Below are 20,243 nucleotides of genomic sequence, written 5' to 3'. Positions count from 1 at the left end.
GGCAGAGAAAGGAAATGGAAGGCATGACTGACTTTCAATGGCCTCTCTCTCTGCCAGAATTTTTTAAATTGCTACCTGGAAATCCTTCTCCTGGGCACCTCTATCATTAATGGATAGGAAGGATTTATTATTGTTTTAAATCTTGATAGGAAAGCTGAGTTTTGTTTGTTTCTCCTCATCCAACATCCATCCTCTTTCTCCCTAAATAAATAGCCCATTTCTCTGAAATACATACACACACACATAAAATACTGAACATGATATGGACATAAACAAAAACTAAACAGTACCTTTAAATCAAGAAGTGCTTTAAAGCCTGCTATTCTCAGTGATGTTTTCTTTTTTTTAATCAGTTTGGTTTTCACACAGATTCCAATGAATACACAGAGGCATACTATGTTTTATTGCACCTCACAGAAATTGGGTTTTTTTTCAAATTGAAGGTTTGTGGCAACTCGGCATTGAACAAGTCTAAGGGCGCCATTTTTCCAACAGCATCTGCTCACTTCATGTCTATGTGTCACATTTTGGTCATTCTCGAAATATTTCAAATCCTCTACCAACAAAAAGATTACAACTCGCTGAAGGCACCGATGACGGTCAGCATTTTTTAGCAATAACGTATTTTTTAATTAAGGTAAGTACACTGCTTTTTTCTTTAGACATAATGCTGTTGCACACTTAACAGACTACAGTACAACTTTTATACACATTAAAAAACAAAAAAATTTGTGTGACTCGCTTTACTGCGATATTTGCTCTGTTATGGTGGTCTGGAATCAAGCCTGCAGGTCTGCCTGTACTTAATTTTTTTCTAAGCTGGGATTAATAGTCTACAATTTCCATTTGTAACAGTTGGAAGCAAGTTATATTCAAGGGAGTGTCACTAAGAAAAAATGTTCTTTCCACCATGGAGGAAATACCTTTAAATGCTACTTCTTTATAAAGTCTTCCTTTTCAAAGCAAATAATTAAAAAGCTGCTTCATGGTGACTGAGTACAGCTGCTGTCACATTTAGAAGGTTTTCACACTTCAGCTTTGAAAATCAGACACTAACTTCTAGGTAATGCCAATGATTTTATTATGTAAAGAGTAAGGAATTTTACTTTAAAAAAAAAAAAAGAGGGCTTCCCTGGTGGCGCAGTGGTTGAGAGTCCGCCTGCCGATGCAGGGGACACGGGTTCGTGCCCCGGTCCAGGAAGATCCCACGTGCCGCGGAGCAGCTGGGCCCGTGAGCCATGGCTGCTGAGCCTGCGCGTTGGAGCCTGTGCTCCGCAACGGGAGAGGCCACAACAATGAGAGGCCCGTGTACCACCAAAAAAAAAAAAAAAAAAAAAAAAAAGACATTTGTAGGGAATGTAGTTAATCCCATCCAGCTCAGACAGTATTTCTACATGACAGAATTATTAAACTTCTAAAGACATTTATGTTGGAAGAACTTGGAGCTCCTGAAATAGGATGCAGCGGGACTCCCCTCTGCATTACACCATGAACATGGGGCAGTGGGTGGAGAGGGGCCCTGCTAGGCCTTGGCCTCCACAGAGAGGGACTGGAAGGGGCCCAAATAAATTCCTCTACATGGTCATTAGCCTGCCCTTTCTCCTACTAAGCAATTCCCAAAGGAAATTCTCTTCACCTGCAAATGAATCAAAACCAGTAGAAACAGAACCCAGGCAGGGCAGCCTGAGAAGGCTGTCTGGGCACGTGGGAACACAAACTTCCCTTCACGGCATCTGTTGGGCAAAAATATTTAGACTGAATAGAATCATCATGAAGGAAGTCACCTTGAATAGTAAGGGGGAGGCCCAGGAATTTTTAAGGATGGGTTAGCATTGTTAGAAATTTCCCCTAAATAAACTGTGCTAATACTGTACGTGGAGCTCTGGTCTGAGCCCTGGATGGGAGCCTACAGCTTTCCCAAAGCTTGCTATGTCATGAGTTGTGTGCTCTTTACGTCAGCCCACCCCCAAACCTTTGCCACTCCAACCTGAGCTCCATGGGTTGATAAATCTCAAACAACTTCAAATGGAAAATTAAATGGAAAGCCTCTTCCTCCCTTCTCCAGGCCCTGTGTAATCCAGGACATGAATCTTAACCAGCCTGTTTTACAAGCAGCTGCAGGGCCTCCCAAAGCAGGAAGCCAACATATCTCGCCTTCATCGGTGCCCAATGGGATCACTGTGTTCTTGAATATTTTACTCTGTGGAGCAGTTAAGATGCCCAAAGGCTACACCTTATAAAAACAGACATGTTCGTCACTGCCCACCCCCCAGCAATCACAGAACCACAACTGAGTCACAGATCCCTGCTCCTTGAAGCGGCAACGGAACCTGCGTACCCTGTACTGATTCAGGAGGAAGCTCGTCCCTCCTCTGGCCCTGCCACGCCCACCTCTTCACAGAGAGCTGTGGGTAAGTCTGCCTGGAGATGAAATGCTTGTTTTTCCTTCTCCTCCCTACCACACCTCCAATGTGTCCCTTGGCAACAGGTTCTAATTCTGCAGGTCCCTGAAGGAGAGAGAACAGAGAAACACTGTCACCAGCACAGGGTTTCCCTCTCGGCCACCTATGGTCCTCGCTCCCTGCAGGAGATCAGGTGACCGGGCACGAAGCACAGTCGCATGAAGCAGGGGGTCTTTGCTGAAAGAGGGACTCAGGAACCTCTTCCCAGTTCCTCCCACTTTCATCTCAATCGTTGCCATTTTTCCTGTTCAGCCGAGTTAAGGGAACATGTTGACTGAGTCAAGGAAGGAAGGACAGCCTCAATGACATGAAGTGGGTCATTTAACTTTAACAAGACACAACTTAAAATACAGACGACATGAAAAGACTGGACAATGCCAACTTGGAATGGGAATCCCACATAGCTTCCTTAGAAACCAACTAAACCACTGCCTCCTGCAATGCAACTTGGTAAGTAGCCACAATTCTCTTTCCTTAATTTCTCATGCCCAACACCGTGCTAGGAGCCCAGTAGACAGCCAGAATAAGATAAATGAGACCCCCTAACTATGTGGAGACAAAAGTAAATAACAAAACAAAAATAAGTAAACCGAGGGGCTTCCCTGGTGGCGGAATGGTTGAGAATCTGCCTGCCGATGCAGGGGACACGGGTTCGAGCCCTGGTCTGGGAAGATCCCACATGGCGCAGAGCAACTAGGCCCATGAGCCACAACTACTGAGCCTGCGCGTCTGGAGCCTGTGCTCCGCAACAAGAGAGGCCGCGACAGTGAGAGGCCCGCACACTGCGATGAAGAGTGGCCCCCACTAGCTGCAACTAGAGAAAGCCCTCGCACAGAAACGAAGACCCAACACAGCCAAAAATAAAATAAACAAAAAAAAAATTAAAAAGAAAAAAATAAGTAAATTGAAAATATTGAGATCTACGGAGAGCATGTAATAGGGGGACTCACTGGTCTGGGCTCAGCAGGGACTGTATTAAATCAAGTACTAATTAAGAGCCTCAATACTCCTGCAGTTCAGTCGTTCATTGACAATGCAGAAGACCAACCAGCACCTTTTCTTTTCCCTCTTTAGAACACCTTTAACATAGCAGCAATCTCTCAATGAGAGAAAGAGACAGAGTGAGAATGAATGAATGAATGAGGGTAGTTTTCTGTCATTGAAAGGGTTTCTGTCAAAACAAGAAATTGGCTTGGCCATAATCAGAGGCATGAGACGTCAAGGCCAGAACCCAGAATAAGAAGTAAAAGGCTGTCAAAAAAAAAAAAAAAAATCTGTAGCGCTAGCCAATTTCTTGAAGGAAGACAAACTCTGAGGAGGAGAGGACATTGCAGAAGGCTAAGAATGCTGTAAAGAAAGTCACCTGGAACAGCCAAAGCCACCACGGCTCAAAGTCCGCGCACCGCAACAAAAAGTAGCCCCAGCTCTTTACGACAGCGCGAGTCTGCGCGCAGCAACGGAGGCCCCAAGCAGCCAAAAATAAATGAATAAATAATTTGTAAAAAGAAAAGAAAGTCATCTGGCTATCACAGAATTAATACCAGAGATCCTTTGGTGGTGGGCAGCTCAGAGAGACGGGGCATGAAAACAGAGGTAACACTGGGAAAAATCTGTTAGACAAAACAGCAGGTGGGGAAGCAGAGTGAGATGAGAAAGGGGAATTAGCAGAATAAGCTCACTGGAAGGGCTTGAAGCTGAGTGAGAAGAATTCAAACCTGCTACAAAAACCACAACCCACCATTCACATGAAATGTCCAGAATGAGCTAGCCGGTCTGTAGAGACAGAAAGTCGATTGCCAGTTGAGTAGGGCTGGGGTATGCGGGGAAACGAGGTGTGACTTCTAAGGGTACAGGGTTTCTTTCTGAAGTGGTAAAAATACTCTGAAATCAGATTGTGGTGACGGTTGCACAGTACTGAATAAACACAGTCCGCTCAATGGTTTAAATGGGTGAATATTATGGTATGCAAATTATATCTCAATGAGACAATTCAAACAAAAAGGAACAAAAACCCATAGAAGATCCCGATCCAAGTGAAAACTGAGGGAAGAGACTGCCTTCCTCGTGCTGACCGGCCCCTCACAGAGCCCACTACCCAGTCCTAGGCATCTCACAGATCTTCTGGGGCAATCGCCAAAATAAAACTGGATGAACCTGCAGAGCTGGGTTTTTCAAATTACACTTGAAAGAAATTGCAGGCGACTGGAGAAAACAAAGCTCAAATGTCACTGCATTTGGTTCCATACATAAAACATAAAATATCCCTCAAAGGTATGTGCATCACTTGGGCAACAGGGAGGGGCTGAGCTGTGCAGGAGAGCACTGGTGTCAGACAGCAGCATGGCCTCAGCACACAAGAGACCTGAACGGCTCCCCCGAAAGACACCAGGCTGCAGACTGGGACACACAGGCGCCCAGGCCCTCCTGCAGAAATGCGAACGCACTCTGTCTGGGATAGTATGTAAAGACAAGGGCTCTTAAATTCCCTGGTTGATGCTATTGTGAACATGGGACTAGAAACTACTGACCTAATCAGAAGCCTTACTTTTGATTTCCTTTGAGAAGGAAAGAAGTGTGCAAAGAATTCAATGAAATGTTGCTCAAGTCACCTAGTCAAGCAGCCTAAGGGTCAGGACTACACTCTGTCTCCAGACTCACAGCTCAGCACAAGCACACCTACTTTGTGGGTATGGGCATGGGTGTGTGTGGGCAGTTAGGTTTCCTTAGAAACTCCTGGCCTCCGAACAGTGGTCAGATGCCGTTATAAGAAACTAAAGAACACACACCCAGAAATACGTGGGAGATCAGTGACCTTGAGACTGAGCTGGGAAGACTTCTCAATATGCAGGGATTTCCTTGCCCTACGGTGTGTCCTATCCAGACCCGATCCCCATCAAGTAGAATTGCTCAGTGAGGAGGGAAGATTTTTGTAACTTCCCAGGCCAGACCTGATCTGGAAAATTTTTTACCAAATGAGCCCAGGGTTATAAAAGTAAACACCAAGGAACGTAAAAGCCAATGCTTCATCCTCTCAGCTGTCCATGGAGCCGGTACTATCTGCAAAGGACAGGGCAGGCCCGACCTTCAGAAACCGCGCATGCTAAAACCCTCTTAAGAGGTGCCTGGTGAATGCTCTGGCTGAAACGCAGGGAGCCAGCACATGACCAAGGAGTGAGCTTCTTACCTATGATTCCACTGTCCTTGCTTTCCAGGGTGGAACTAGGGCTGCTAATGGTCTCACAGGGACTTTTGTTGGCTGCCGTCTTGCTGACACAGCTATTCAAGGTTGAGCAGGGGCTATCGGTGCTAGGAGACGCGGTACTGCTTGTAAGTGTGGAGCAAGGACTGATGCCTTGGCTCAGAGCTGTGCACTGTAAGATGAAGGGAAGGAGGAGTTAGCGCAGCTACACATCCTTTTGTTTTTGATGCTGAAACAATGAAACTGCAAACCAGAAAATGGAAAACAGTTTTGTTCTTCAAATCTAGGGATCTTAATATATGCGGTCTTCCAACATTTAAAAGAGAAATCTCCTAGTTCCGTTCCCCCGACTTTGCCATCTTCTTTTTTCTTAAAAGGGCAGTCTTAGAAATAATTTAGTGGGAATGTGCATTTAGTAGAGCAGAAATAGCAAACAGGCAGACTCCCTTTCATTTAACGTCTGCAGAAGACAAATGGGTTCTTTGACCTCTGTGCGTTAAATCTGGGAATTCTGTTTTTGTAATGTTTCACAAGCACTGCAACCTGGTTCGATTCCTTAAGATTTATGGGCTCTGCGATCAGGGGAAGGAGACGGGTGGCCACTGCGATCTTAATCAATGCATGACACCCTCCCTGAGACCCTCGCAGGGGGCAGAGGCTCCGGCCCCTCGTTGCTATTCAGACGTACACTTCTCATCTCAGATGTGGCAGGCTGCTGTTCCCTAGGAAGGGGAGTGCTCCTCCGTAGATGGACCATTTGATCTCATTTTATTTTGTCTCTCTATATAATCTCCTATAAATCTTTTCCTCACCCCACTGACCCTCCAAAATTTCAACGGATAAAAATGCACAGGAAAGCGTACACCAAAGCAGCCAGATGAGAAGAACGGTGCTATAAAGATAAAAGTAGTGTCGTTACTAAGGAATTCTCTCAGCCGCTTCAATTCACTCCGCTACTCTTCTCCGGGCGCTGATCAGGTTCATGTGGACATTTTCGTAAATTCTACACCCTTCTGCTTCTCCTCACCGCCCCAACCTCAACTACAAAGATTCACAAACACACTGTTGAAATGCATTTCAACACGCAGCAGCCCAGACTCATTTGGCCCGAACAATGACCTCCCCACTCAGGGAGGGGGGAAGACGGTCATGCCTTCATTCATCCCCTGAGCAAGTATGACATGCAGTGTCCTCCTCGGGCATTACCATGGTTTCGTTTTTTTCTTCAATGGTGATGTGTGTGGAGCTTGGAATCCCTTCTCCCAGTAAAAATCCCAGCCTTGTCAACAGTTCTTGAGCTGCTGGCGAACAGCTCGGTTCGTTATCGGCCTTTGCTTCTGGAAGAAAGAAAGAAAACAATGAAAGACACCCCTCTCTGGAATTTCAGTATCGCATCTGGAGGAGTTGGCATTACAGCTGCCTGTCTGGTGCTTCTGCGTATTTTTATAAAACGCACAAAGTTTGACAATGCTGCCTGTCCGCCAGCAATACATTCTAATTAAGAGACTGTGACAGGTTAAGCAAACAGTAAAAGAGAAACTCCAAGCGCAAAGGGTGAAATTGTTGACCCGAATCAGAAGACACGGTGTCATTTTCTGATGGCAATTCCTACTTCCATGGCATGAAAAATGGGTACTTCAGACACCAAAGGCAGAAAAAGGCCTACTCCTCTTACTCTTGAAGAGCACAGTGTGTCCAATGCCAACAGGAGGCTGAAATAAAGTAAAATCCAAGTGGCATGCTGCCAGAGCTATTAGATGCGGGGGCAGAGGGGGACTGAAATGCAAGCTCTCATTTAACAAGAAAGAGGCATGACCGCTTCAGTGGAAACTTCCTGTGCACACCCCCTAGGAGTGAAAGTCAAAACCAGAATTCCAACCCAAGGGTCAATCATCAGGGATCCACGTTGAAACAAAGATCTTAAGTCCCAGTGAACTGTGTCCTAAGAGACAGGGCCCAGTAGTACACCCTGCTGTCCATGGGGAGGTGCAGAAAAATGGGTTGTCTTCTCAGCACACTCCACAGTAAGGCTGGAAGCACGTTCCACCTGAAGGTCACAGGGCATGTTTGGATGCCCTAAGCCTGGTCATCTTGCTCGGTGCACTCGAGAGAATTTTATTGTTGGACTTGACTTAAATGTTGAGCTGTAGATTAATCTTGTATCCAAAGCCTAAGGGAACTTAATTTTGGTGGACAAAATGATATTCACATCATTCTAACAGCTCTCTTACAGTTTTAAGTCAGCATCCATCAGGGAATGAAATAACGTATAAAGTTAACTGTGCCTACAAAAGTTAGAGCTTAAGAACAACATACAACCCGTAACAGTCGTTCCTCTTAATGTTTTGTTGTTTTTTGTTAATTGTCTAGGTACCTAGATCCATACCTTCATGAACAATTTTCCCTGGATGTGGAAATCTACAGATAATAGGTCACAGAAAAATAAAATGAGGAAAGAACAAATTCGAGATATTACTTTTGAGCTACAACATCAACCCCAAAGTTCAATGCTAACTTTGCCTTTTGTAAGGAACTACAAAAATCAACATAAGCAGAGCTGAGAAGACCATCTGTATTATACTCACCCACATTATGAGTTTTGCTAAGTCATGCTCCCAGGATGGCAGCTGTAAGAGGAACTAGGCTGACTGTATCCTCAAGGAAGGAAAAGTACCCCACCCCTTGGCTTGCTCTCAAAAGCTCCCAATGTTTAGGGTGAGAAGAGCTGTTTCCCAGCTTGGACAGTTTTCAGTTGCTCTAGAATACTGCAGAGATAAAATAACCAAGGCTTGATCGTTGTGGGTTAAAAGAGCCCTGATGTTTCTGGATCATTTGAGATAAACCCATAACACGAAGGAGCAGTGGCCCCAAACCAATGACAGGGGTAAGGAAGCCACCCCAGGGCAGGTCAACCACACCCTCAAAGCCACTCTACAGAAGGTCCCTTCCCACCAGAGATCTCCAACCACATTTTGACTCTTAAGGTACATGGGCACTGGGGAAAGGAAACCAGGAACCAAACCAAATCAGCATGACCCAGGCACACCCAAGGGCTGGACCACTTCAGAACAGGATCAGTGCCGCCCTCCCCTGCCCCAAGGCTCAGGCAGGGCAGCTGCTTTGTCTTAGGTGTGGCAGCTGGACGGGAGGGAGAGAACAGGATGCAGCTGGAAAGGGGAAGAAGTGGGTGAGGGGCCAGTACTCAGCACTTTCTCTACTCCACACCCCACTTTCTTTTCAAAACAATCTCTACACTGCTTCCCAATTGTGACCTGCCCCAGAATGTCTAGCTTCTGGTTCAACCTGAAACACTCTGGGGAGAGAGCCAAAAACTACTCCCAGTTGGCAGCTGCCGTCACGAAATTTACCCTGACTACAAACAGGGCCACAGCCAATGGCTCACTCTGAGACCCGCATCCTGTGTAGGTCCTGGGTGGGAGGGGGGCCGGAGGCAGCAGATTCACCCCAGATTGTCAAGGTTTTCATTAAGAAAATAATAATTTTATATACACATATCACTGTATATATATATATACACACACACACACACACACACGTGTGTGTGTGTGTGTGTGTGTGTGTGTGTGTGTATAAATTCAAAGACAACTAGTTATCTAAACTTCCCCCCTTCAGACAAGTTGGGGAGCAGTGGCCATTCCAGTCTCCTGAAGAGACAAGAGATGCCCAAATTCATCATTAACTTGTTCTCTTAACTGTTCAATCTGGTCTTTGTTGCTACCAACGTTCCAAAAATCTACCCAGGTTTGGGAGGAATGAACAGATGTTCTTTATTGCAGTTTTGGCATCCATTAAGCCACTACAATTTTCTTTCTTCCAGAAGCTTCCCAACTGTCTTTTCATATTACTCTTTCTACTAAAATGTCATCCTAGTGACCTTCCCCCCTCAGAAGTCGCCTTTGGTCTGAATTCCTTAATCCACGTCAAGCTGTCCGCATCTTTCCTTCCCTAATGCACAGAGTGTCTCTCGCTGAACTTTTCATTCTGGCAGAAGGACCCCTGGGTGAAGTGTGACAGTGCCATTTTGGGGGAGACGAGTTGCCTGGGAACACACACTGATACACTCGACTGTGAAATGGAAATGTATTTGTCCTTCCATAGTCAATTACCAAATACTGAGATTTGAACAGTCAGATAGGATTTTCTTTGAGCTAATGATTCCAGAACGACTCCCAAACCAAAATTCAATGGGATACTCTAGATAGTCTATTTTCATTTATGTAGTTAATATTAAATCACTCATCAATAATGGGTGTACCTTACCCCACAGCAGTGGGATAAGGGCTGGAGAGAAAGACCTCATCTCTTAGCAATGCTTTCACATCTCATAGATTTAAATAGCCAAAGAACTTATGATGACTGTAGCTGGAGGTGAGAGAGTATCTGGCCTCACACTCCCTAGGAACCCGTTAGGTAAGTGGAGAGCGATATTCCTCCCAATAATGTTCTCATGAAATCCTTGCTATTACACCACTGTGGAATAATCACATGGAGAAAGGCAAAGGGAATTTCTTTGATCACTCCCTGCCTGGCTCTTTTCACCTGTTCACACCTGTTAGATCACATCTGGGGTGCCAACATCCAGGTACGGTCCACAAGGTGACTGGCTCCATCCTAACTTCAAACCTATTTGTCCCCTTAATAACCATCCCCTCACCCTCCCCCCCTACAGACTCAGAGGAAAAGACTTCCCCACACTAAAGCTACTCTGGATCCCTTTCAGCGTGAGCCTCTCTAAACCTCAATTTCCTCATCAGGGAAGTGGCCATCACCTACTTCTTAAAGATTGTGAAGCTCAAAACAAATGTGAGAAACATCTTATGAGCCGAATATCTTTGAGATAAAACACTGTACCAAAGTTGGTCATTAGTTCTACCAATTTTAACACCAAGAGCCCACTTTCTCACTATTACTTCATTTTCTGTTTTCATGGCTTCCTTTCTATATTTAATGTGCATATATTTCTCTTTCCGGAAAAAAAAAAATAGTTTTCTGTTTAGAATTTTTCTGCCTTAATTTAACTTTTTCTGAACTCACTATTCCTTCAAGACAACAAATCCCCTCCTGCTATCAAACTGTTCCAACTTGGCCCACACTTAACTGCTTTCATTTCCCATATAATCATTCTGCCTTCTTTAAAGCCAGACGCTATTAGAACCTTGGAAGTGCCTGGGGATTACCAGTGATAATGCCGTCAAGAGAAGCCTTTTCTCCACTCTCAGTCTCCTCAAACTCAACAGAGTGCTGGGCACTGTTGATGACGCTTGGCTATTCACTAGCAGGTAACCGTGAACCACTGACTTAACATCAGCTTCCAAAGACAGTACTTCTGAATCAAGTCTGTTAAGCGAGACACAGCCTTGATTGATGTTAAATCCCTTCCTCTGCCTCTACCTGTCTAGGACCTGCTTCTTGCTCAACCTCTTGCCTTCCTTGCCTTCTACTCCACAAACATTTTCCTGTTTCTTTCTGCTTACTCCTTCTCCTAAGGCATCGCCATTCCCTCCTCCTTTGATTTCCAAAAATACTATTTACAGAGGATCATCTATCCATGAACCTGATCTGGTTCTATCAATAAGTGGTTTCTAGTCTGGAATACCAAAACATAGTTATCACATTAGTTGTCTTTAGGCTTTTCATCTCATGCATCCCATGCTGAAATTGTTACCAAATCTTACCATTTCCTGTTTCAAAATGTTTCCTGAATTCGCCTTTTTCTCTTCAGTCACACTGCCGCTTTAAGTCCTCATCCTCTCCAGTCTAGATAACTATTAGTCTGTGAATCAATTTTCTCACCTATTTTTATTTTCTCCCTCTCTTTTCCTTCCTCTAAGCCAGTGGTTCTCAAATCTTTTAGTATCAGAGCTCACCGTTAAAAATTAAGAACTCCTGGGCTTCCCTGGTGGCGCAGTGGTTGAGAGTCCGCCTGCCGATGCAGGGGACACGGGTTCGTGCCCCGGTCCGGGAAGATCCCACATGCCGCGGAGCGGCTGGGCTCGTGAGCCATGGCTGCTGAGCCTGCGCGTCTGGAGCCTGTGCTCCGCAACGGGAGAGGCCACAACAGTGAGAGGCCCGCGTACAGAAAAAAAAAAAAAAAAAAAAAATTAAGAACTCCGAAGAGCTTGGCCTTATATGGGTTATGTCTATTGATGTTTAGCATGTTTGAAATTAAAACTAAGAATGTTAAAATCTCTGTTAATCCATTTTAGGTTAATAAAAATTACACTAACAAATAATATTTTTAATAATAACCGTATTTTAATTTAAAAAGTTAAGAATGGCATTGTTTTACATTTTTGCAAATTCTTTTTAAGGTCTGATTTAATAGAAGACAGTTGGATTCTAATGTCTACTTCTGCATTCAATCTGTTGTGATAGGTTCTATGGGTTGAAGCATGTGAAGAATTGTGGCTTTAGAGAGCAATGTATTGAATAGTTGGGAAAGGGAGGAACCTTTCCAGTTAATTACATATATTCTTCTTTGACACCTCCCCAATCTGACAAGTAGCAATTTCTTAAAGGTTAGTTCCAATGTTGATCTGAATCTGAATCAGTGAACTTTCTGTACTCTGTTACAGTAAAATCCAATGGTCTGTTTTATGCTTCAAATGGATTTTACCCATGCAAGATTTTGTAACATCATGCACTGGGTCATTTGGAAAATACTGGTTTTGCAGATCTTGCAAGTGTTGACACACTTTATTATACAACACCAAAATATCACATTCATTAACATCACCACAGATCTCAATAGAAAAGTCTTGGGAAGCCATCAAGCTTTTTGTGACAGATGCAAATTCCCCAAAACCTAATTTTCATTCGAAAGGTCAAATTGTATCATTGGCAACTAATGCCTGCCAGGATTTTTTGTTTGTTTTTTTAATTGAAGTGAGGTGTTCATTTTGTTCCTTTTCAAGGAAACATGTCAAATACCCAATTCTGAATAACCCTGATTTGTCAGTTGTACTTTCAAGTAAAAATGATGTTCTTTTTTTTGTTTTTTAAAGAAAGGCTAGTTCAGCTTGCAATTCAAACAATTACACAGGGGCTTTTCCTTGAGACAACCATCATACTTCAGCACACAGTGGACGTTGCTTTCTGCGGACTTCCCATTTCATCACACAGAATATTAAAAAGATGGGTATTCAAGGGTCAAGACTTAAAATTCATTATTTTTAGGGCTTCATCAAGGACATTTTTCAGTGAATTATTATTTCTGCTGCAAGTGGGTGTTGGTAAAAAAAAAAAAATACCACATGTAGCCCTAGACTAGCAGGAGCCCCTACTTTAACATATATTAAGGCATCGGAAGTCTTACCAACAATTGCCCTTGCACCATCACTGCAACTGTCAATGCAAAAGAAATGGAAATATCTTAGTGTTATTGTGCAAAGAGCTGTGACTTCACAAACCCTCTGCAAGGGTCTTAGGGATGCCTAGAAGTCCATGTCCCACTCCTGTAGAACCTTTAAGTCTTCAATTGTACTAAATTCTCCCTTCTCATAAAAATAATAAATAAAACCCTAGTCGCAGACTCCCTCCACCCTACTAACTGACCTCTCATCTTCCCTTACTTGCTCAGCTTCTTAGGCGGAAAAGATAACCTCACCAATTCCATTTCCTTATCACATACCTACAACTTAAACTCATTCACCGTCACAAGCCTCCTAAAACAGCCCTATTAGGCACAGTAACTCTCTTTTCATGCCCCATCTCCTCTTTTGATTTTCCTGTAAATTTCTGACCTTGGCAGATACTCTGCTCTGCAAGGAAGAAAGTGGCAACTGTCACATCAGACACTCAGAGGGGAAACCCATGGATACTGTGTGGTCTTGCGGGTTCTTCTACCCTTTTGCTGGTGCTTCTTCCACCTTATTCACAGTTCAAAAATAAAATACCAAAGGCTTTCAGGTCTCTTCTCTCAATGACCTTTTCCCTAGTGTAATGCACCTAACCTCATCACGTTCCCTCTAAGTAAAAGGCTGCTCAATTTACCTCCTGAGCTCTTTCTTAAGCCCCAGTTTGATTTTTCCAACTGTTCATTGGACACTTTTGCCTAGATGTGCCCAGACCTCAAACTCAACATGCCTGAAACTGAACTCAAACCAAAATGCACAGGTCCCTCTCTCCTAGTGTCTGGTTAATGTAGTCTCAAAACCCTGATGTCATCATCTTTGTCTCTTACGGCTTCCAGATCCTTGCAATTCCTCAGGAATCTTCCTGTATCACTTTTTTCCTGATCCTGTTCTAATTTTTTTTTTTTTTTTTTTTTTTGCGGTACCCGGGCCTCTCACTGCTGTGGCCTCTCCCGTTACAGAGCACAGGCTCCAGACGCGCAGGCTAGGCGGCATGGCTCACGGGCCCAGCCGCTCCGCGGCATGTGGGATCTTCCCGGACCGGGGCACGAACCCGTGTCCCCTGCATCGGCAGGCGGACTCTCAACCACTGCGCCCCCAGGGAGGCCGCTGTTCTAATTTGAGATCTTATTCTCTCACTTAACTACTGAAATCATTTTCTAACCATTCTCCCTGACTCTAGTCCCTTTCCTGCCCCACTCCATCCTATACTTCGCCAACAAGTGAATCAAGGCATAGTACTCCAAGCAAGTCTTTCCCGGCACAGCACCTCCATCTGCACCCGACTGGTCACCCAGCTTGGATTAGTCAACACTACTCCCCCACCCCTGTACTATAGTTACTCTGTATATATAGGTCTTTAATCCCTGACCAGACTCTAAGGCTCTAAGAAAAAAGGACTTATGCTTGATAACCCATCTCAAATAGCATCCAACACAGTACTTTCCACAGCATAAGAATTTAATATTTATTCAAGGGAATGCAGAACCAATGGCTACTCTACCTCTAGTCTCTCCTCCACTACACACATACCAGGGATGTCCCCCTTCTGTACCTCCATCTAACTAAAACCTTATCCAACCATCGGTCAAGTGCTGCATCACCATGCTAAGAAGCTGAAAATTAAATGAGCAGGAGCAAGGTTACCTCTCGGGAAAGGAAGAGAAATGTGATCAGGAGGAAACACAGTCACGTTTTATTTCTTAAACTGAGTAGTGGGTAGACAGGTACCATATTCTTTATACCTGTTTCATTCTCTACATCTTTTTGAATGTTTAAAATAGTGATCAAAAGCATAAGGCATCAATGTGTACTTAAACATATATCTAAAAAAGATTCACTCCTCCCAGTAAGATAGTCCTGCATTTAATTATTCTGCTGTTTCATAAGTGTTGTTTTTACTTGCTAACCACACCGCTAGAAAAAAAACGTTTCGTCGTATTTTAAGACTTCACCAAGCAATGAGTCATAAGACTAAAACTTTCTCACCCCTCCCCATCAAAGCTTGCTCAAGTAGCTAACGATAGATTGAAGCAAACCTAAATGGATTATAGTTGCCCCTAATTCCAAGAAACATAGCTGTGAATCCTATTATAATCTAATAACCCTCCCTAATTTAGCTAGTTTTCTATTTTCCCTTAAGGCAGAGGTATTGTTTTGTGGGTGACATTTTCCCCTTAAACAATATGTTGGTTTAGCAATAGGAAGCTTATTTGTGAAGAACTTACTCTATATGACACATAGCTTATTAGGATCATTTGACAGGAAAAAGGGGATTGTATTTTGTTTGAGGACCTCACTAAGTCACTCTTTTTGTCAGAGTAGACAGTGCTGTTTTTCCAAAATATTTTAAAATACTGAATAAAGTAGAATCTCTTTCCATAAAGATGTTTCCAGGTTAATGTAAACTTTAATAAACAGGTTCTTTGCTTATAATAAAAATGTTCATCTGCCCATATCATATATCCCACTACCCAGATGGCTAAAATAAGCAGATTACACATAAATACAACTGCTTATAAGTTAATGGATAAATTCAAAGTGCTCATTGGTTTTGTTTTACTTTGATTTAAATTTCAGAGAGCTAAGAGTCAAGAATTTATGGAGCAACCGACCATAAAGTGAGGCAGCTTAGTCTGGAAAGGGTATTTCAAACATCTAGGAATAACTTGATATTTCACGAGTCTATGGGAAATTTCAAAAGCATTTCATGAGGGGCTGTCGTCAATAGTTTGTTGGTCTGGGGATTACTGAAATGCTATTATTGACAGAATCCAGAAAAGTGTCTTAGAGACTTTTTCAAAATGCCCAAAGGAAATATGGAAAGTATAAGCCCAAATTTTAAATTAAAACTTAAGTAATGCTGCTACTATGAAACCCTAGAAATTAGGATTTAGTCCATCATGCATGCATCTGTACGTGCTTGGGCTAATACTCAAACTCAATTAGTTTTAGTTTGCTCCAGCCTCGCCTTTAGATTCAGTGACCTGGACATAAAATTTGTACTTTAATATGGCAAACTTAATTAACCCCGTTGAAATGTAAAGGATTCCACGGGGATTACAAAACACACCATCGTTTACTAATCATCAAGTTAAATTTTGTTAGGCAACCACCTCTTCATCAACCAACAGATAACTCTCCTGGGGCTTCCACCGGCTTCCTGGCTAGCCACAAAAGACCATGTGCCCGCAAGCGTGAACTACGCCCCTTTCCCGACGCCCAAAAAAGGGGAAATGTATCCTGCTTCTTAATTCTAGGTGAAACTTCTGGAAACTCCTGGTGTGTATTCGCAGCCCGGGTATGTCATAATTTCAGTCCCCATGGAGACTGACGATGCTGAATCCAGGAGTTAGGGTCTCGAGAGTAAGCCCCTCTGTAAGCAGACTGCAGGCTACACCAACAATATCAATCACTCTGCTTGAATTGAGCTCAGCTGGCAGCCAAGCGTAAGGATACCTCCTCCCCTAAGAAAGCCAATTCTGCCTTGGGCAAGGGCAGAAAAGTTCACAGCGGGAACGATTTTATAACCTCTTTTCTTTGCCCAATAAAAATCCCAAATTTGTCCTCATTCTTACCCCAGGGGGAGCCCTAAACTCTAGACAGGATGTCAACAGGACTCTTGGCCACCGAGGAAGGCGTCACATAATGGAGTTCACACCAGCCAAATGGCAGGGGCGTAACCAACCAGGACTCCAAAGGCAGGTGGGGATGAGGGTAAGGGGGGGCAGGCTTATTCTGAAATGGGCAGACAGCTCAGGAAATTCAGATTATTGATTCTCACTTCAGAGGAACAGGTTTTCACTTTCTTTTTGACACCCAGAATAGAAATGAGCGAGAAGATTGACCCACAGACACCTTGCACACGTGAATTCACAACCAGGAGGGTCCTCATGTCTGCAGGGTTTCCGGCTATCCTGATCAGACAGCACTGTGGACCCTCGCCCCTCTGCACCACCACACACCTGGTGCCCTGCCCCTCCTCAGCACAAATCCTAGTGGGAACCTCTTACCTAAACCAAACGGCTGGGTGCCTGGACAGAAGGAAAAAGGGTGGCCTTTCTCATGCCAAGATGCAGGCAACAGCATCTCTTCCCTGCCCAGAATGCTCAGCTCCTGGTCCCATCTCGACCCCCACCCACCCCAAACTCCTCTTCTTGATTTTCATCTCCTGCCAACCCCTCACACTCGGCTCATTTTTAGCTTTATTTTCACCACCACCACTGCCACCCCACTCCACGTTCCTACCATGCCCTACACTTCGTACCCACTCCCTCCTATGCCTCAGCAGAAACATGAAATGCACATACAGTGGTAGAACATAAAGAAGCTATACCCCTCTCCACCCACAATTAGGGAGAGGAGGGTGCCAGGTCTTCCAAGGTGGAAATATGGGTGAGTTTTCTCTTTCAGCATTACTACATAAACCTGTGTCCATACTGGGGGTACAACAGGCTTCTCTACATATGCCAGGATTCTTAACCATGTGTTTCTGCAGGAAAACAGGATGTAAGTTCAAAACACGTAAATTAAAGACCTTAGAGTTGTGAGTTGTGGACACAACCCCCCACCCCAGAGAAAGAAACAAACAGGTACATTCTGGAATCGATTAAAAAAAATAAAGAACTATTAATACCTCTACGAAATGTTAGAGTATGTACCGTCTGTTACACGTATTTCCAGATATAGGGAAAAAAGCAAAATATAAAGTGGCTTCATGAAAAGTTCCAATCAATTTGGATATTTTTTTTTGCCTCTACTTCAACATTCTCTGAAGAAAAACTTTTGATGTTTAAAAAAAAAAATAAGCAGCTTTCAAAAGCTACCAAATGCTTTTAAGAAAGCTAGTTATTATAAGCTTTGTCTAGCTACGGTTTCAGCTTTTCAGCCAAAGCCTGCTGTTGAATATTCTAAAACGATGGAGCACTAAAAAACAAAACAGAACAAAATCTTGGAAGCAGTCTACTGGCTGGCTTTTCATGTCCCCCCCAAACCAGGAAGGTCAAAACTGACAGGAAGTTAAGTCTCCACCTGTAAGCAATGCATATGCACCCACTCAACTATTCCTACACTGTGTACATAATCCCAAGAATTCACATTAACTAAACAGATCTCTGTAACTGCCCAAGGAAAACCACCTCCCAGATACATTCAGTTTAGCAAAGCATTCCTGCAAGAGGCACTCAAGTTTTCATTCAGAAGTGGAGTGTCATGGTGTAAAATCTTTAGGGGGGAAAATCATTGAAAACATATTCTTACCATTTTCACTGGGCTCTGTTGGCTTGGGCACGTCTCGGAACGGGATTATGACTGTATCTCCAGGCACTCTGGGGCTTTCCACATACTTGGGCTTCCTGACGGGACCTGCAGTGAGAAAGATCTGAGTGTGGCTAATTTTTTCCAGCTGCAAACAAAGCTTCAGAATGTACAGTGTGTGTCCTCACCAGGACCCAGATAGGCCTAAAGGAAGAGCCGGCCCCTTCCCCTCCCTTGAACACACACACAGTCATTTCAGTACAGATGTAGGAACGGCCAGTCTGGGCTGCCAAAGAAAGGGCTGTAAGCTCAGCTTGGAGAATATAAACTCTGACAAAAACAAAAGCTGCTCTTTTGCTGTGCAGTCTCTACAGCCGTCTTTGGTGTATGTCACGTAAGTGATTTTGACATGTCCAGACCTGGATGGCTCATGGCAAAGGGTTTTTTATTTGGAATTTTTCTCTAACTGGGACCAAGACGATCAGGTTGCTGGTATCTCCAAAGTCAGGAGGCAAGGATTACAAACAGCCGGGCTATAACATCAATATGCTCTGCGTGGCCACAGACCGCAGGCATTTTATCAGCCTGGTGACGCAAAGCAATTGTGTGGGGCAGGGAAGCCGGCTGGTTCCTTGGTAGCTGACACAGCTACCTTCGGAAAGGCAGAACAGGCAGTCCGGCATACGATTCGGGGACACAAGAGCGCCTGAGAATCGTCTCTCTCACCTCCCCTTCATCCCCAACTTATCATCAGAAGATCTGGAATTCTGAATTACAACGAATGGAACCCTCACACATTGCTGGTGGCAATGCACACACGCAGCCGCTTTGGAAAACAGCTGGGTGGTTCCCCAGAAGTTTACACAAACAGAGTTATCATACGGCCCAACAAATCCACTTCTATGTAAATGTATGTTCAGACAAAAATCTGTACATGAATGCTCGTAGCAGCGTTATTCATAACAGCCAAACGTCCATCAACTGACAACAAAATGTGATATATTCATACAATGTAACATTACTGGGCAATAAAAAGAAATGAAGTACTTATTCATGCTACAACATGGACAAAGCCTGAAAATATTTTGATAAGTAAAAGAAGCCAGGGACTTCCCCGGCGGTCCGGTAGCTAAGACTCCGTGCTTCCAATGCAGGGGACGCGGGTTCGATCCCTGGTCAGGAGGGAACTGAGATCCCACGTGCCACGCGTTGCAGCCAAAAAAAAATAAAGTAAAAAATTAAGTAAAAGGAGCCAGTCCCCAAAGACCACATGTTATATGACTCCATTCATATGGAACGTCCAGAACAGGCAAATTTATGGAAACAAGTATGAATGGTCGCCAGGGACTGGAGGATGTGCGGGCTTGTGGGGTGATGATGGCTAAGGGGGCTGCGGTGATAAAAATGGTCTAAAATTAGGTTGTGGTGATGGTTGCAAAAACTTGTGAATATACTAAAAACTGCTGTAGTGTACACTTCAAATGAGTGAACTGTATGGTATGTGAATCATACCTAAATAAAGCTGCTTAGAGAAAAAAAAAAGAAGACTGCCTATTCTGTCTGGTCCTTTCAAACATCTCATTACATTTTGGTCCAGAATCATCCACTTGACTCTTATTTTCCTTGGTTGTCTTATACTTAAAGTGTGATTTTAACAATGCCACAGAGACAGGCAACATTTCACATCAGTAAGAGAAAGGGTGGAAGAAGAGTGCCAGACAGTGGTTCACAGATCTCCCTCCTGCTCAACCCTGAGCCACAGCCCTGCCCCTCCCAGGTCCTCAGCTCCACCACTGCACACTGAAGGGGTAAGTCAGGTGGCTTCTGATTATGCTTCTGTGTCAAACATGTTATGCATCTGAGAAATTCTATTCAGAATGTGGTTTACGGTGAAAGTGCTGCCACCTAAAGGTTTACTGCAAAAGCATCTACACTATAAAAACACTCTAGTAA

At 43.9% G+C, this 20,243-nt stretch overlaps 1 protein-coding gene across 5 annotated transcripts in view; it reads right to left on the bottom strand.

Moving 5' to 3' along the window:
- The window catches only part of TANC1 (tetratricopeptide repeat, ankyrin repeat and coiled-coil containing 1), a 230,501-nt gene that overhangs the window by 73,090 nt on the left and 137,168 nt on the right, over nt 1-20,243 (bottom strand). For all 5 annotated transcript variants that reach the window (XR_013828769.1, XM_079924582.1, XM_079924583.1 and 2 more), the window contains 3 exons: nt 18,294-18,398; nt 6,868-6,998; nt 5,647-5,833 (listed from right to left, as the gene is read on the bottom strand). Coding sequence is in view for 4 of the 5 variants with exons in the window: in XM_079924582.1 (XP_079780708.1) it covers nt 5,647-5,833; nt 6,868-6,998; nt 18,294-18,398 (423 nt within the window). In the remaining variant the exon portion in view is untranslated. The remainder of the gene's footprint in view (nt 1-5,646; nt 5,834-6,867; nt 6,999-18,293; nt 18,399-20,243) is intronic.

The sequence above is a fragment of the Stenella coeruleoalba genome (genome assembly GCF_951394435.1).
Source record: "Stenella coeruleoalba genome assembly, chromosome: 6".
Taxonomy (NCBI): Eukaryota; Metazoa; Chordata; class Mammalia; order Artiodactyla; family Delphinidae; genus Stenella; species Stenella coeruleoalba.
Note: the sequence above shows the minus strand (reverse complement) of the source record. Positions and strands in the feature narration are given on the sequence as shown.